The following is an 18,884-nucleotide window of genomic DNA, read 5'->3' on the forward strand; positions in this document are numbered from 1 at the left end:
AATATGCTGTCTAGGTTGGTCATAACTTTCCTTCCAGGTATAACAGTGATTGTTCTTAATTAATGTCTCAGTTTGATTGCTATCAACTTCAACTGGTTTACCCAACCATGGAGCACTGTCCAGCAAGAAATCTCTAGCACAAAACTTCGCAAACCACTTTTGACATGTTTGATCAGTCACAGCACTTTCTCCATACACTGCACAAATCAAGTTTTGTGTTTCAGTTTTTTTTCACCTTTCTTGAAACAATAACGGATAATATGCCAAAATGTTACTTTTTTCTTTAATCTTCAACATTAAAATGGCTACACAAAAAGTCACCAATTTTGATATGGTTTTTCTAATGCAATCTAATTGTTTCAAATGAAGTTAAAGAAAAGTAAATGCTACTAGAGCCATCATAAGAAGAACAAAAATTAAAGAACCTTTTGGCCAACCCAATAAATCACAGAGAGAAAACAACCCGAGGGACCTATGGGACAGAAACCAGAGATCTGACATTTAAATCATCAAAGCACCAGAAAGAGAGAAGAAAGAGTGTGAATAAATATTTACTGAATGAATATTTAAAGAAATAGTAACTGCGAAGTCCTAATACTTAGAAAAAGACACACACAAAAATCTAATGTCTGAGGAAGCTGAGCAAACACTAAAAGAAAAATCCAAATAATCTGTACTAAGACATATCAGAAGAAAATTTTTGAAAAATAAACACAAGGAAACATCCTTGAAAGTAGCCAGAGATAAATGAGGGTTAACCTATAGGAGAATAATGATTTGAGTAACAGTTGATTTATCATTAGAAATGATGGAAGGCAGAAAAGGCACAACATTTCAAAGTGCTGAAAGAATGAACTGTCAACCAAAGTTTTACATCCAGAAAAAAATATTCTCTAAGAACAAAGATGAGCGGTCGCTTTGGCAGCACATATACTAAAATTGGAATGATAAAGAGAAGATTAGCATGGCCCCTGCGCAAGGATGACACGCAAATTTGTGAAGCATTCCATATTTTTTGGAAGTTAAAAAAAAAAAAAGAACAAAGATGAAATCTATATTTTCAAATGAAACAAAACTCAGAGAATCTGTCACCAGCAGATCTTCTCTAAAAGAAAGATTAAAGTAAGTTCTTCAGACAGAGAGCAAAAGAAAACTAAGAACACCCAAAATGGAGAAAAATCAAAAGGAAGAGTAAATATATAGTTAATACAATATACTATGTTTTCTATCTTTTGAGGTTTTCCGTTTTAGTGGGTGAAAGTAAAAATGATAACACTGTCTAATGTGATTCTCAGTGTAAGTAGAAATAATATTTAAGACAATTGTATTATAAAGACAGAGGTTAAGGGCTGATAAAGTTTCTATATAATCTTTGAAGCAGTAAAATATTGATACTAGTAGCCAATGATATGTTACAGAGATGGGAGAATGGATTACGAAAGATGAAAACAAAATTAAAAAAAACCAAACTACATGCTATGCACAAAATCTCACATGAAATGTAATGATTTAGGTAAGCTGAACCTAAAAGTACCAAAAAGATATAACATGCAAACACTAAGCCAAGAAACCTGGAATGACTATATTAATATCAGACAAAGTAAATTTCGGAGCAAAAAAATTACAGAGACAAAAACAACGTTATGTAACTATCAAATAGTCTATTCATAAAGAAAAGATAACAGTTCTAGATGTATATTCATCACACAACAGAGATTCAAAATACAGTAGATGAAGTAAAATCTGACAGAATTGAGAGGAGAAACAGACAATAGATTATAGTTTGGATGTTGGGCTTTCCAGGTGGCACTAGTGGTAAAGAACCCTCTTGCCAATGCAGGAGATGCAAACAGATTCAGGTTCTATCTATGGGTCAGTAAGATCCCCTGAAGGAGGACATGGCAACCCCCTCCAACATTCTTATCTGGAGAATCCCTTGAACAGAGGAGCCTGGAGGGCAACAATGAATAGGGTCACAAAGAGTCAGATGTGACTGAAGTGAGTTAGCACACACATATAGTCTGGGATTTTAACACTCCTCCCTTAGTAATTGACAGAAGTAACGAACAGAAATTCAGAAGAGATAGAAAAGAATTGAAGGACCCTGTTAATCAACATAATCTAGGGAACTCCTTGGTGGCCCAGTGGTTAGGACTTGGTGTTTTCACTGGTGTGGACTGGGTTTGATTCCTGGTCAAAGAAATAAGATTCCACAAGCCATGTAGCATGGCCACACACACACACACACACACACACAAGTAAAAAACCAGGATCTAATTGAAATGTACTGAACAACAGCAGAATACATCATTTCAAGTATACCTAGAAGATAAAGACAGTCTATGTCCTGAGTGTTCATTGGAAGGACTGATGTTGAAGCTGAAACTCTAGTACTTTGGACACCTGATGCGAACAGCTGACTCATTTGAAAAGACCTTGATGCTGGGAAAGATTGAGGGCAGGAGGAGAAGGGGACAACAGAGGATGAGATGGTTGGATGGCATCACCGACTCAATGGACAAGGGTTTAGGTGGACTCCAGGAGTTAGTGATGGGTAAATGGGAATTACCCCATTACCAAATTATCCCAAATTACCAAAACAGTGGGAAATTTAAAGAACAGTGGGCAATGTGACTATAATTAACAATACTTGAAATTTGCTATGAGATTTAATCTTAACTGTTCTCACCACAGAAAAAAAGAAAAAGAAAATGGTAACTGTGTGAGGTGATGAATATGTAAATTAGATTCTTTGCGGCTATCACAATATATGTGTAAGTCAAAGTATCAAGTTATACACCTTGAATGTAAATGATTTTTATTTATCAATTATACCTTAGAGAAACTGGGGGTGATATAACATCATAAATTGAAAATTTTAAAAACATTATTATTAATTACAATTCTCAAAAAAATAAAACAAATTTGATAAAACTTGAGCAGGAGCTGTATGGCAAAAAATACAAATGTTGATTTTAAAAATAGAGAAAACAAATGGAGATACATGCAATGTTCATAGATTAAAAGACTTTATGTAGCTCAGATTCCTGAGGTTTTGGAGTAAATTCTGCCTTTACCTCATGATGACAATCCTCCTTCTGAAAAGCAGCTTCTGATTTGCCATTGGATCCTAATAGACACTAAACTCCTGAACATGGGAAAGCAAGTGACTATGTGACCCAAAATATCCACCATTTACTTGTGTAATCTGCTTCACTGAATCAAAATAATGGATACATAGAGCTATTTCTTTGCTAAATGGGATAGCAAAATATAAGAACAGACCAGGGTTTCCCCGTGGTCCAGTGGTTAAGAATCCACCTGCCAATGTAAGGGACACAGTTTTGATCCCTTGTCCTAGAAGATCCCACATGCCAAGGGGCACCTGAGCCTGTGTGCCACAACTTCTGAACCCATGCTCTGGAACCTTCCAACAGTAACTACTGAAGCCCATCCACTGTATAGTTCATGCTCTGCAACAAGAGAAGCTACCACAATGAGAAGCCTGCTCACTGCAACTGAAGAAAACCCACACACAGAAACAAAGACCCAGTGCAGCCAGAAATTAATAAACTATATTTTTAAAAGAGACCAGACCAAAACAGAATCAGAAAGTATAAGCAAACTGTATAATAAAGTAGTTCACAGTATCATGGTATCAATACTTATTTTAGAAAACTGCTGACCAAAACCGCCTGCATACATGGGCAGCCATAATGATAATCACTTGGCAAGAGCTGTTTTGCAACAAGAGGTCTATATAAGGAATACAGTGCTGTAGCAGACACGACTGAGCGACTTCACTTTCACTTTTCACTTTCATGCATTGGAGAAGGAAATGGCAACCCACTCCAGTGTTCTTGCCCGGAGAATCTCAGGGACGGCAGAGCCTGGTGGGCTGCCGTATATGGGGTCGCACAGAGTCGGACACGACTGAAGCAACTTGGCAGCAGCAGCAGCAGCAGTAGCCAAAAACTAACTGGGAGAATTCAGGAGGGGCCTAAAAGAGGGAGGAGATGTCAGTCCATATTCTACCGAACTCCCATAATCCTTCTCACTGAAATTCATCTTGGCTGAGAGATGCACACACCACCAGGAAGGACCCTGAGTCATACCGAATACAGGTCAAGCAAGGTGATTGGCCAGAGAAAACCTGGAAACTAATTCCTTACCATAAAATCCGAGATTATAAGCCACATGATAGAGCAGTGCTCCTGGTTTCCCTTACTTTGCTGCTCTCTGCCCGAATACCACTTCCCAATAAAATCTTTTGCTTTGTCAGTATGGGTGTCTCCTTGGACAATTAATTTCCAAGTGTTAGACAAAAGCCCACTCTCAGGCCTTGGAAGGGGTCCCCTTCCTGCAACACTTACTCTTACTGAGTCAACACATGACCCCCCAATACACCTTAGAGCCCCCTGGGGAGTCCGCTATAAATATTTAACAGAGGATGAAAGAGTACTCTTCTTAGGTTACAGATGTGTCTGCAAGGGATGGTGGCAGAATGGTGACCCTAAAAAGCTGTTAGAGAAGAGAAATCCTCCTTAGAGGGCAGAGTTTGGGGAAAGTGAAAGTGAAGTCATTCAGTCATGTCCAACTCTTTGTGACCCCACGGACTGTATCCTATCAGGCTTCTCCGTCATGGGATTTTCCAGGCAAGAGTACTGGAGTGGGTTGCCATTTCCTTCGCCAGGGGATCTTCCAGTTCAACCCAGGGATTGAACCTGGGTCTCCCGCATTGTAGGTAGATGCTTTTACCATCTGAGCCACCAGAGTTTGGGGAGGTATATTTAATTGTCCACTTTGTTTGAAGGAAGATATGTTTAAAATCATACTAATTCCCTTGGACTGCAAGGAGATCCAACCAACCATCCTAAAAGAAATCGGTCCTGAATATTCATTGGAAGGACTGATGTTGAGGCTGAAACTCCAATACTTTGGCTACCTGATGCAAAGAACTGACTCATTTGAAAAGACCCTGGTGCTGGGAGAGATTGAAGGTGGGAGGAGAAGGGGACGACAGAGGATAAGATGGTTGGATGGCATCACCAACTCAATGGACATTGAGTTTGAGTAAACTCCCGGAGTTGGTGATGGACAGGGAGGCCTGGCGTGCTGCAGCCCATGGGGTCGCAAAGAGTCAGACACAACTAAGTGACTGAACTGAACTGAGCTGATGTTTAAAATCATATTAATTCAAGATTAATGATTTAATGAGTTCACTGATAGTCTGTGCCTGGAAAATTATCAAGTAGACTTGGAAGAGACTATGTGGATGTACTTCTAAGAACCAAACAGAGAGGGAGGATAGACATAGTCACTACTGGACAGGACAAGAGGGTGAAAAACAAGTAGAATTTGGGTATTTATTCCTTTGGCCCTCTACACTAAGCCTTGAGTTGACCATTTTAATGTTCCTCTTCTGAAGACCATAGCTCCTCTTGGGGCAATTTCTTGCCAAGCTGTAGTTATATACCCAGCCCCCACCATAGGCCTTGTGGTGATAATGGCTCCATACAGCCACTAGTCACGGGGTGTGTCTCACCAACCCTGCCCATATTTTATTAGATTTCTTTAAGTATCCCATTGTTTCCTAACAATTGAGCACAGCAACCCTGATCATAAACTTCACGAGAGTAAGGATTTTTCTCTCTTAATATTGTTTGTTAAAATCCCAGCATCTAGAATCATGTCTACCACACAGCAAGTTTTCAATAAATGTTTGTTGATCAAATATATGTATGGCCCACTTTCTCTCCATTAGAACACTGCAGACTTAAAAATAGTCACAACCTACAAACTGAGAGTTATGGTTTAGGTTTTTTCTGTTGTTGTTGGAATGTTTAGGACATGGAGCCTGGGAGACAGCATCTCAAGTGACCCTCAGAGAATTGTTCTGAGGAGGAAAGGGGAAGGAGTCAGGCCATATTCAAATTTGCAACAAAGGGGGCAGGTAGTCTGAACATCAAAGATTATTGTTTCAAGTTTAGAATTTAACACTGTTCTGTGCAAGGGAAGATGCGAGAGTCTGGGCTCACTAAAATCATTCCTTTCGGATGCATTTCAGCTCTCTGTGGCCAGCATCTTGGGTTTTCACATCCCCATCTTGGGTTTCCCTACAGGGAGTGGCTGTAGCCTGGTGGCTATTAGATAGCAGGTATTTTTCTTCCTGAATTCCCTTAAGACTCACTGGCTCACACAGAAGAGCTGCAACACTCATGACTGTGACATCATTGTTTACTGATACGGCAGGAAATACTCCATTTCACAATATGAATAGCAATTCATTTGGCATCATTAATAGTTAGTTTTCAAAAATGCATGTTATCTGCTATCTGGTGTTAGAATGGATGTAAGAAAACAACATAAACTGATACAGTTTTTCTGAGGACAATTTGTTAGCGTCTGTTAAATATTTAACATTGACAGGGCCTACATGGAGGCTCATGGTTAAAATGGCTCATTATGTCGACCTCACAAAGAATGAAGTCACACTGACCCTTGAGATTGATCGCATTGCTCAAGCAGACATTCTGTTTTCCCACTAGTGCCGACTTTCTCAAGGCTATGCAACCACCAGATCCCAGACCTCAGGTTACGTGAGCAGAAGACCCTAGCTGCAGGCTAAAAATTAACCACCTGCTCAGAGAGTTTTTCACTGGCAAGGTATAAGAAGGACTCCATCAGGAAGAGAGGACACTGGTTCTTTTCAAGGGCCAGTCACTCTCTTGGTTTCCCCTTAATAAGTTTCCTTTTCTTGCCTATCTGGCTCACTCTCTTTTCTCTATACTTGCCTTACAAATGTGACCTTTTTTTATGCCATCTGGCTTTCAGGATCTTGATTCCCCTGCCCAGGGACTGAATCAGGCCCTTGACAGTGAAAGCACAGAATCCTAACCACTGGACCACCAGGGAATTCCCACGTGTATACATTTTAACTGGGCCAGTCTATCATTTTGGCATTTCTGTTAAAGAAATAATCACAAACATACAAAAAAATGTATGGGCAATGATGTGTGCTATATATTATTTATAAAAGTGAAAACTGGAAACAAACTGAACATCAGTCACAAAGAGATTGATTAAATAAGCATGATATATCCCTACAATGCAGCCAAAGAAAAGAATGCTTTAGTTCTACATAGCCTGACTAGATGGGCTTCCCTGGTGGCTTAGACTGTAAAGAATCTGCCTGAAATGCAGGAGACCAAGGTTCAACCCCTGTGTCAGGAAGATACCCTGGAGAAGGGAATGGCTACCCACTGCAGTATTCTTGCCTAAAGAATTCCATGGACAAAGGAATCTAGTGGGCTACATACAGTCCACTGGAGTCGCAAAGAGTTGGACACAGCTGATTGACTTCCACTTCACTTTCAACCTGACCAGATAACTGGATCAGGAGACACTTTGTGCAAAAACAAGTAGTAAATAAGTAGTGAACATGCTTTTTGAAAAACGCAGTTAGCTCTAACATAAAGTCTAGAAGTCAACATCAGTTAATATTGGTTTTATATGGAAGATGGGATAGAGAGTAGAGGGAAATTCCATTATCCAGCAAAGACTTATAATTTAAAGAGAAACACTAAAATACACTTACATTAAAAAATAAACAGGGACAACTGAAGTGTTTAAAAGAAAACAGGCTTATTTAATAGCTCTGCTCAGCACAGACTGTAAGGACGATAAAATATCAAGTTGTGAAGCTTATTACAACACTAATGAATGTAGTCGAGATGACCATCTCCTGAACTGTCACATTTTGCTTTCCTGGTACAAGTTCAATGGTATTTACCTTAAAAGCTGCATTTAAAGAAAAAGAAGCGGATTTGATTGTTAACAAACCAACTGCATTGCTTATGGAAAATACGTTTTTTTGTCCTTCCCAGAGAGTCCACATGACACCAAATAGGGTCCATTTTTGCAAAGATGGAAAATTCAATCTGATTAACGATATATATCCATGACCATTGGGAGTTGATCAACATAGGAGACTCCTTACCCAGCTGAGGTAAACCTGAATTCCTTTCACGCTGGCGTGGGGCCTAGCCGGGGAAGAGGGTCGAGGGTGGGGTGTGGGATGTGGCAGGAGCTCATCTCCACTGGAGACGCGCCTAGATCCCGGCTGCGGGGAAACCCAGCCTGTCTCCCAGTGAAGAGGAAAAGTTAAAATTTTACATAACCTCCTGCTCCTTCTGCCTCTGTAACTCAGCTTGCTCCTTGCAAAGTCTAGATCACATAGGTCATGTAGTCTCAGAAAGGGAGGACTTACAATACTAGGAACTGGAGCTTATCTCACTCACCCTTGTCCTACTCTTTGCAACTGCCCAGCCCCTGCAAACCTGCTTAATCATGCCTGTCCATGTAAAGGTCAGGCATCCCCCTCCCCATCTTGACTGCTGTTTCCAAGCGTGCAAAACCCCTTAGTTTAAACCAGCCTATTAGCAGCTAGTGTTGCCCACTATAGTCTGTCTATAAAAACTCTGTAACCCTTTTGTTCTGGGCTCAGAGCTTAAAGTGTTAAACTCCTTTGGGCCCGCTGGCGTAATAATCTACGCCAACTCTCCCGAGTGTGGTGCTTGGTTTCTGCAACACCAAGACCCAGGCGTGGGAGCATGCCCACAGACTCCTGTAGGGCAGGTGAGGACGCGCCCAGTCCAGCACTAGCACATCCACTCTGGCGGGAAGACGCCTCTGGATCCGGCCAAGCAAGGCGGGAGAACACGCCCAGACGCAGGACTGAGGCGGATTCCCTGAACCAGGCATAGCGAGGCCGGAGGACGCCAAGAGGGAGCGGCGGCGGTGGCGGCTGGGGAGCAAGGGAAGAGCCCGTTAGTGCCCGCTGAACTGTGCCCATTGCCCTCTCTGCTGGCCCAGAGCCCTGTCCACCCTGGCAGCAGGGAACTGAGGGGGCTGAGCACCATGGGCAGGGTGTTCCAGGCATGGGTCGGGCTGAGAATTTCCTAGGAAAGCTGCTGAAGCTTTATGTCTCTGCTCACGTAGATTGCACGAACTTCTTGATGACTGTATTCCTTTTTTCACCTTATGAATAGGACCAAACTTTAAAAATCATTGTTATAGAAAAAATGATATGTTTGATGTCAATTAATATTGACCTTATTAACTAAATTACATATAGTTAATATATTAACTTTAAATATATAAATATTTACTAGTAATTTGTATTAATATTAACTAGGATCTAGTTAATATTAATATATATTAATATATTAGTTCTTATTTAGTTAATATAGTAACATATTGCACATGTTAACAAGCACAATATATGTAATTTAGTTAAAAGATGTCCCTATAATATTATTCTCATATGTACTTAATTTGGTTAAAAACAAACCAGGATTTTTACTTAAGGTGGCAGCAGAGTCATCTCTGATAAATACATGATTTTTGTTTTTGCCACACTGTTGTGGGAGCTTAGTTACCTGACCAGGAAACCAACCCAAGGAAGCTCAGAGTCTTGACCATGGAACTGCCAGTACTTTTCTTGATAATCATTTTCTTATTTTGGATTGCGTGCATTTTCATACATTAATCATTTTTGAAATTCCTCTTCTCCCTTTCCTGAGATAAATTCTGTTTGTCTCAAATACTTTCTTTTATAGTATTGCTGTGCTCAATGTTCAAATGTCTTATTTGCCTTATTCCTAAAATGTGTCTTGACTTCTTTTGGCAACCTTGAGTTTTAATGGGAGCACTGATGGAAAAAGAATGCCTATTCTTTTCTTTGTATTAAAAAAATGTGAAAGACATAGTGATGGAATAAATGTTAGGTATTAAAGCAGGACTCCAAGCAACAGTTAGAACCAGACATGGGACAACAGACTGGTTCCAAATTGGGAAAGGAGTATGTATTGTCACCCTGCTTATTAAACTTATATGCAGAGCACATCATGTGAAATGCCAGGCTGGATGAATTACAAACTGGAATCAAGATTGCTGGAAGAAAATATCAATAAACTCAGATACGTAGATGACACCACCCTTATTGGCAGAAAGTGAAGAGGAACTAAAGAGCCTCTTGATGTAGGTGAAAAAGGAGAGTGAAAAAGCTGGCTTAAAAGTCAACAGTCAAAAAATGAAGATCTTGGCATCTGGTCCCGTCATTTCATGACACATGGATGGGGAAACAATGGAAACAGTGAGAGATTTTATTTTCTTGGGCCCTAAAATCACTGCAGATGGTGACTGCAGCCATGATATTAAAAGATGCTTGCTCCTTGGAAGAAAAGCTATGAACAGCCTAGACAGCATATTAAAAAGCAGAGACATTACTGACAAAAGTCGGTATACTTACTTAAAGCTATCGTTTTTCCAATAGTCATGTATGGATGTGAGTTGGACTATAAAAAAGCTGAGCACCAAAGAATTGATGATTTTGAACTGAGGTGTTGAAGAAGACTCTTGAGAGTCCCTTGGACTGGATGGAGATAAAATCGTAAAGGAAATCAGTCCTGAATATTCATTGGAAGGACTGATGCTGAAGCTGAAGCTCCAATACTGACTCATTTGAAAAGACCCTGATGCTGGGAAAGATTGAGGGCAGGAGAAGAAAGGGAGGACAGAGGATAAGATGGTTGGATGGTATCATTGATTCAAGGGACATGAGTTTGAGCAAGCTCCTGGAGTTGGTGATGGACAGGGAAGCCTGGAGTGCTGCAGTCCATGGGGTCGCAAAGAGTCAGGACACAACTGAGTGACTGAACTGAACACATATTCAAGTTTCCAATCTGTCTCCAAATGATTAATGAAAAAACTGCTATTTCAAATCGGGAGCTAATAGAAGACCACCCCTCGCATTTGGCGGTTAAGTTAAAATTTAACCTGTTCTCTTCAGGATCTTTGAGATTCTGGGCAGGTTACTTTTAAGACACTGCTCTGCTGCCAAGTCGCTTCAGTCGTGTCCGACTCTGTGCGACCCCATAGACGGCAGCCCACCAGGCTCCCCCGTCCCTGGGATTCTCCAGGTAAGTACGCTGGAGTGGGTTGCCATTTCCTTCTTCAATGCATGAAAGTGAAAAGTGAAAGTGAAGTCGCTCAGTCGTGTCCGACTCTTCGCGACCCCATGGACTGCACTAAAATGCATAAAAGCCTCCAGAGACACCACCACTGTGGACGCGGAGGTCTATGGGAAATGTAGTCTTGAATCCGTCTGTTTCACCGCGCAGCACTCTGGGAAGAGTATTCTGGGCTTCTTCCGCGCGTGTGCAGCCGTAGCCCCGCCTCCTCACTCGTCTTCTCTGAACTCTAGGGGAGCGGTGTCGTAACGTGGGGTTCTGCTCGGAAAGTGAAGGGTGCGCACCTGGGGTGAGAGTGCGAGGGGTTGGGGGGGTCAGCTGGGAGGGGGTGCCTTTGTGGCGAGGGATGAGAGCGGAAAATCTTTGAAACGCACTCCCACCAACGCTGGTGTACATGCCCGAGCGGGCCCTCAGCCTGGGGAAGGCCAGTAAGGGGTGACCCGGGCCCTCGGGCTCCGAGAGTGCAGGTCGGGTTGGTCCGGTTAAGAGCAGGTGTTCAGTCTAGGCCTGGTTGTGTGGGACCTTGGATTTGTCCCCGCCTGCAGCCTGACAGGGGAAAAAATCCATGTCGGCGACAGGAGGGAGAGTGAATTTACACCGCTGATGATGGCCATGGGTCGGGAATGAGAACGCTAGCTCTGGAGCCAGAAAGGCCTGGGTAAATGCCAGGTCTGTCACCTGTAAGCAGGGTTACAGAAGGAACCTGGATAAGAGTCCAGTTTCTCATGTGAAAATGATACTAATGATGACTGATGGCGTTGTTTTGAAACTTAGACCTAAGTCATCCCTTGCAAAGTATTTAGACAAGTGCCAGATAATGAGCACTGAATAAGTTCCAGTGCTATTATAGTTGGAAGACACTTTATTCTTTTTCATTGGACGGGTTTATGTAACCTCACAACCACTTTAACAAAAACGGAGGCTCAGGGTGGTGGATCGATTTGCTCAGGTCAAAAGTTAGTGGTGAGGGAATTCAGATTGAAGGGCAGATGTGCTTTACTTACAACCTAAGGCTTTATCTAAATATCACAACAGCCTAAAACCATCATTGTAGCCTTCACAACCCTTAATAAAGTGGCCTGCCCCTAGTTTCCAGAAATATAAGGAACGTGAATGTAGATGGGATCCTACCATGTGTCAGATGTGTTCTGGGAATTCTCCTGTCTCTTCCTGTCACTTGGGGCAGACAGAGGTTCCTGGCCCCTTCTGCATTGTCAGGAAGTCTCTCTTTTACATGTAGTATTATAATAAATTCCAAGAATTAGGCATTTGCTCCTAAAATGAATTTGTTTCTTAGATCCATATCCCACTTACCTTGAAATAAAGTGATCCTTGTGAGTTTGGAAGCAGGGAATCTCTGTAAAAGGGAGTCTTAGCTGGAACAGAGCATGCATAAGACTTTAGACCTTGCTCCAGAATCTCATAGCAGAGACAGACTGGGCCTAGAAAGGAGTAGATCCTAAACTTGCAAGATCAGAAGCTGTTTTTAATCCCCCTGCTCAGAATGAGCCAGTCTTGGTGATGATGCCACCTCCAGAAGCCACCAAACTCTTGACCGTGGGGAGTTTGGGCCATTGCTGAGAAGAGCAAAGTGAGCTGAGGTGGTCCAGGGGCAGGCTACTCAGGAAGAGACATTTTGTTGGAGAGCTTGTGAGGGCAAGGGCTTGGGGTAAGAAATAACCAGCAGAGGGAGGAAATGCTGTCTCTGCTCCCCTTAAATGGCCCCCACATATTACAGATGCTGTGCTGCGGTCACATGTGTCCATCACATGTGACACGTGACATCCTGACCTCACAGGATCCCAGGATGAAGATATGTGAAGGGCTTTCCAAGGTCATCTATTTTAACTCTCTTGAAAACTTTAAAGACATTGAACCTGAAAGGTTCAGTAATTTGTCCAAGAAAAGAATTAGGAGAACAGTGCACTTATAGGTTAGTCACCAAAAGCATCTTATCAAAAAGGCCTTTTAACAAATACATCACAGCTAAAGCAATTAAAATTTCATGCCTTATAGCATCCTATCTAGGCTTTCTGTAGATTGTTTATACCAGGGGGTAAATAATATTATTAATAGTAAGAAAAATAGATAAATGATACATACTGAGTATTTTTCTGCTAAGTTAGTTTTAATGAAAGAATAGTGTCTTATTCTTTGGTGTATTTAATTAAACTAATCTGTTGTTTTTATTTATTTGTGTTAGAAGGACACATGCATTATTTTTAAACAGTTGAGAAACGTTTACATTCACTTGGTAAAAAAACACAGATGTTATCCTCATGGTCATCTCAGAGTCACACACAGAGGGGTGGTGCCACCTGTGCATGATCCCTCTCATGCCTTTTCAAGGCCCAGAGGAGGGTGAGGAAGATAAGGAAGGTGATCCCCAGTTGGGGTGCTGAGATTTGGGGAGGTGAATCTGGGAGCTATACGACAGGTTAAATCTCATGACATCCATCTTCTTTCTGTCCTCTCAGCTGAACCACAATTCTCTACTCTCCCAAAAGCAGAAAATGAACATAATTCAGGTGAGCTCTTTATGCTTTCCCCATTCTGCATTGTATTGGATTTATAAGTCTAAGAAGCATACATGTATTAACGGAAGAGGAAAAACAGAAATAGATCAAGTCAATCTTGAGGGATAATATATACACTGTCTTACTATTCACTGTGATGTTTGCTGTCAGCCTTTGATAGGTAACCTTTGCCGGGGTAAGTAGGTTACTTCCAGGAACCAGTTTGCTAAGATTTTATGTTAGTCATGAATACATATTAAATTCTGTTGATTAAATAACCTGCCTGAAATGCAGGAGACCCAGGTTTGATCCCTGGGTTGAGAAGATCCCCTGGAGAAGGGAATGGCTACCCACTCCAGTATTGTTCCTGGAGAATTCCATGGACAGAGTATCCTGGCAGGCTACAGTCCATGGGATTGCAAAGAGTTGGACACGACTGAATAACTGACAGACGCACACACATTTTGTTATCTATTGGAGAAAAACTATAGCTTATTTCCTTTATAAATACTGTAAACAGTATAATAGATTTTCTAGTGTACTAAACGGAGAAGCCAATGGCACCCCACTCCAGTACTCTTGCCTGGACAATCCCATGGATGGAGGAGCCTGGTAGGCTGCAGTCCATGGGGTCACTAAGAGTCGGACACGACTGAGCGACTTCACTTTCACTTTTCACTTTCATGGATTGGAGAAGGAAATGGCAACCCACTCGTGTTTTTGCCTGGAGAATCCCAGGGACGGGGGAGCCTGGTGGGCTGCTGTTCATTGGGTGGCACAGAGTCAGACATGACTGAAGCGACTTAGCAGCAGCATACTAAAACCCCTGTGTAGATCTTAATTGCTAATAAGTTTGGTAAGTTGCTTCTTACATGTTTTCCTAGGACTTTTTTAGGATTTTTATTTTTGTATTCACAAGTTGAATTACACATACTTTCTTGTTTCTGTGTCCAATTATGGTATCATGGCATGGTCATAATCTCATGAAAGGAAATGGGACATTTTCCTGCTCCTTTAATAATATTTTAGATGAGAAAATTGTGTTGTGCAGGTTTTGTGACGCTCACCTATGAACTAGGGCCTTATGAAGACTTTTTGCATGAAGATTTTCAGTATTTATTGGTCATAAGTCTTTGCTGGACTTGTAGTTTTTTCTTTCATCATTACATTTTCATAGAAAATTGTTCATTTTTATTTAAATGTGTTTATATGAGCTTGTTTATAGTATTCTCTTAGGATTTCAAAGTATTTGTTTCTTAATCAGTAATTTCCTTTTTGATCAGCTTTAAAATTTTATTTCAGTATAATTGTTGCCAATCAGGAAAGGGCAAGGTATGTTCTATTAGGCCCAATCTAAAGCTAAGAATTTCTGTGTCTGAGGGTCTTAGTATTCTGTGCTAGCAGTGGAATCTAAGTATTGTGAGTAGAAGAACATACACTTGCCTTGTTTGTGATTTTTACCTTTGGGTACGTACCTGTCAGCACCATTTGTTGACAAGAATATGCTTTCTGTATTGAATTGCATTAGCACTTCTGAGGGAAATCAACTATCATCCTACGTATGGGTCTGTTTCTGGATTTTGTTTACTTCTTTTTTATTTTCTAAATATTTTTATTGAAGTATAGTTGATTTACAAATTTCTGCTGCATGACAAATTGACTAAGTTGAATATATATATGTGTGTGTGTATATATATATGTATATATATATATATATAGTACATTCTTTTTTATATTTTGTTCCATTATAGTTTATCACAGGATATAGAATATAGTTCCCTGTGCTACACAGTGACTTTGTTGTTTATCTGTCATATATATAATAGTTAGCATCTGTTAACCCCAGACGCCCAGTCCTTCCCTCCCCTGCCTCTGCTCCCACTTGGCAACCACAAGTCTACTTTTTGTATCTTTGTGGACTCTGTTCATTTCTGATGATCTTAAATCCTTTTGCTAATACCACATTTTCTTGATGAGTGTCTCTTTACAGTAACTGTTGAAATAAATAACGTGTCTTCCTACTTTTTAAAAGAGTGTCTTGGAGATTCAAAGTTTTTTGCTCCTCTATAGAAAGTTTTGAAAATCAGCTTGTTGATCTCAGGAAAACCTGCTGAGATTTTGATTTTGACTGCACCGACTCTATAGAATCTGTAATATAGCTCAATTTGAGGAGAATTGGCATCCTGTTCAAAATGAGTCTTCCAATTCATGAGCACATTCTCTCTCTCACTGGGGGATTCAGAGGCTTTTCTTTTTTTTTAAGTTTTTTTTTTTGCCTTGGCCACCTTTTTCAAGTCTTTATTAAATTTCTTACAGTATTGCTTCTGTTTTGTATTTTGGGTTTTTAGCCATGAGTTATGTGGGGTCTTTGCTCCTTGACCAGACCCCCTGCATTGGAAGGTAAAATCTGAACCACTGAGTCTCCAGGGAAGTCCCAAGTTTTTCATTTTTATTCTTTTGAGTCAAAATCATAGTTGTGACTTACAGTTTTTACAGTTTAAAAGAAGAGTCTGTGTTTGAAGATAAGACTCTAGTGGTGTAGTAGTGAAAGCAGGAACAATATAGGAAGCTATTTCTGTAATCCTAGTAAGGGATGATGATCATAAGAGAGTTATTTACAAGAAGTAGTCAGATTCTGGAGGCACCTTAGGTAAGAGCCAACAGTCTAAGAGGGTGTGTTTCTTCTCCACAACCTTACAAATAGAGTATGTCGTCAAACTTTTTGCATTTTTACAAATGTGATTAAAAAATGATAACTAAAATTTAGTTTTGCAGGCTTTCTTCTTCTCATAAGTGAGGTGGAACATCTTTTTTGTTTGTAATTCATCTATATTTCTTTTTTATTGAACTGTTTATTTCTTATCCATTTTCCTGTTGATGTGCTAATTTTTAATTACTATATCCAGCATATCTTTATAGCCATTTTTTTTGCAATATAAATTGCACTATTTTCTGAGTTTTTTGTATTTTTTCTCTGCTCATGCTTTTTATTTTTATTTTTGTTTTTAACTGTGGTGAATTGTTTAGGCATTTAAAAATATTTATTGAAATATAGTTGATTTACAATGTGTTAGTTTCAGGTATATAGCAAAGTGATTCAGTTATACAAATATACTCACACACATATTTGTACACAAACACACATGTATATGTTTATACAGTGTATATATTCTTTTTGAGATTCTTTTCCATTAAAGGTTAATACAAGATAATGAGTATAGTTTCCTATGCTATACAGTCAGTCCTTGTTAGTTATCTATTTTATATATAGTGATGTCCATATGTTAATCCCAAACTCCTATTTTATCCCTCCCACCTTTTTCTGTTTGGTAACCATAAGTTGTTTTTTTATGTCTTTTTGAGTTTATTTCTCTTTTGCAAATAAGTTCATTGGTATCTTTTTAGATTCTACAGATAAATGATATCCTATATTTTTCCCTTTCTCTTTTGCTTACTTCACTTAATATGATAATCTCTGGATTCATCCATGTTTTTGCAAATGACATAATTTCTTTTTTGTGGCAGAACAATATTCCATTGTATGTATGCATGTATGTCTGCTTTTGTGTATATGTATAACTTTATCCATTTTACTGTGGAGGAACATTTAGGTTGTTTCCATGTCTTGGCTATTATAAATCCATTCAGTTCAGTTCAGTTGCTCAGTTGTGTCCAACTCTTTGTGATCCTATGAACCGAGTATCCCAGGCCTCCCTGTCCATCACAAACTCCTAGAGTTTACTGAAACTCATGTCCATTGAGTTGGTGATGCCATCCAGCCATCTCATCCTCTGTTGTCCCCTTCTCCTCCTGCCCTCAATCTTTCCCAGAATCAGGGTCTTTCAAATCAGTCAGCTCTTGACATCAGGTAGCCAAAGTATTGGAGTTTCAGCTTCAACATTAGTCCTTCCAGTGAACACCCGGGACTGATCTGCTTTAGGATGGACTGGTTGGATCTCCTTTCAAAACAAGGGACTCTCAAGAGTCTTCTCCCACACCACAGTTCAAAAGCATCAATTCTTTGGTGCTCAGCTTTCTTTACAGTGCAACTGTCACATCCATACATGACCACTGGGAAAACCATAGCCTTGACTAGATGGACCTTTGTGGACAAAGTAATGTCTCTGCTCTTTAATATGCTGTCTAGGTTGGTCATAACTTTCCTTCCAAGGAGTAAGTATCTTTTAATTTCATGGCTGCAATCACCATCTGCAGTGATTTTGGAGCCCCAAAAAATAAAGTCAGCCACTGTTTCCACTGTTTCCCCATCTATTTCTCATGGAGTGATGGGACCGGATGCCATGATCTTCGTTTTCTGAATATTGAGCTTTTAACCAACTTTTTCACTCTCCTCTTTCACTTTCATCAGGAGGCTCTTTAGTTCTCTTCACTTTCTGCCATAAGGGTGGTGTCATCTGCAAATCAGAAGTTATTGATATTTCTCCCAGCAATCTTGATTCCAGCTTGTGCTTCCTCCAGCCAAGCATTTCTCATGTTGGACTCTGCATATAAGTTAAATAAGCAGGGTGACAATATACAGCCTTGACGCACTCCTTTTTGCTATTTGGAACCAGTGTGTTGTTCCATGTCCAGTTCTAACTGTTGCTTCCTGACCTGCATATAGGTTTCTCAAGAGGCAGGTCAGGTGATCTGGTATTCCCATCTCTTTCAGAATCTTCCACAGTTTATTGTGATCCACACATTCAAAGGCTTTGGCGTAGTCAATAAAACAGAAATAGATGTTTTTCTGGAACTCTCTTGCTTTCTCGATGATCTAAAGGATGTTGGCAATTTGATCTCTGGTTCCTCTGCCTTTTCTAAAACCAGCTTGAACATCTGGAAGTTCAAGGTTCACATATTGCTGAAGCCTCGCTCGGAGAATTTTGAGCGTTGCTATACTAGCGTGTGAGATGAGTGCGATTGTGTGGTAGTTTGAGCATTCTTTGGCATTGCCTTTCTTTGGGATTGGAATGAAAACTGACCTTTTCCAATCCTGTGGCCACTGCTGAGTTTTCCAAATTTGCTGGCATATTGAGTGCAGCACTTTCACAGCATCATCTTTTAAGATTTGGAATTCCATCACCTCTACTAGCTTTGTTCGTAGTGATGCTTCCTAAGGCCCACTTGACTTCACGTTCCAGGATGTCTGGCTCTAGATGAGTGATCACACCATCGTGATTATCTGGGTCGTGAAGATCTTTTTTGGACAGTACACCTCTTCTTAATATCTTCTGCTTCTGTTAGGTCCCTACCATTTTTGTCCTTTATTGAGCCCATCTTTGCATGAAATGTTCCCTTGGTATCTCTGATTATCTTGAAGAGATCTCCAGTCTTT

At 40.3% G+C, this 18,884-nt stretch overlaps 1 protein-coding gene and 1 non-coding gene across 9 annotated transcripts in view; both read left to right on the forward strand.

Annotated features, from left to right (window-relative positions):
- Nucleotides 1–913: 913 nt before the first annotated feature.
- On the forward strand, nt 914–1,016 carry LOC114113287 (U6 spliceosomal RNA). Its single transcript, XR_003588350.1, has one exon. It is a non-coding gene; the product is annotated as a U6 spliceosomal RNA (small nuclear RNA).
- Nucleotides 1,017–11,244: 10,228 nt separating this feature from the next.
- The window catches only part of LOC101112888 (zinc finger protein 782), a 73,764-nt gene continuing 66,124 nt past the window's right edge, over nt 11,245–18,884 (forward strand). For 3 of the 8 annotated variants that reach the window (XM_060409048.1, XM_042243026.2, XM_060409049.1), the window contains exons 1-2: nt 11,245–11,322; nt 13,511–13,561. Coding sequence is in view for 6 of the 8 variants with exons in the window: in XM_042243026.2 (XP_042098960.1) it covers nt 13,547–13,561 (15 nt within the window). In the remaining 2 variants the exon portion in view is untranslated. Of the gene's footprint in view, nt 11,323–12,771; nt 12,868–13,510; nt 13,562–18,884 lie in introns of all 8 variants that reach the window. The other 5 variants (XM_060409047.1, XM_042243024.2, XM_027964213.3 and 2 more) reach the window with 3 other exon arrangements.

This window comes from Ovis aries, chromosome 2, assembly GCF_016772045.2.
Source record: "Ovis aries strain OAR_USU_Benz2616 breed Rambouillet chromosome 2, ARS-UI_Ramb_v3.0, whole genome shotgun sequence".
Taxonomy (NCBI): domain Eukaryota; kingdom Metazoa; phylum Chordata; class Mammalia; order Artiodactyla; family Bovidae; genus Ovis; species Ovis aries.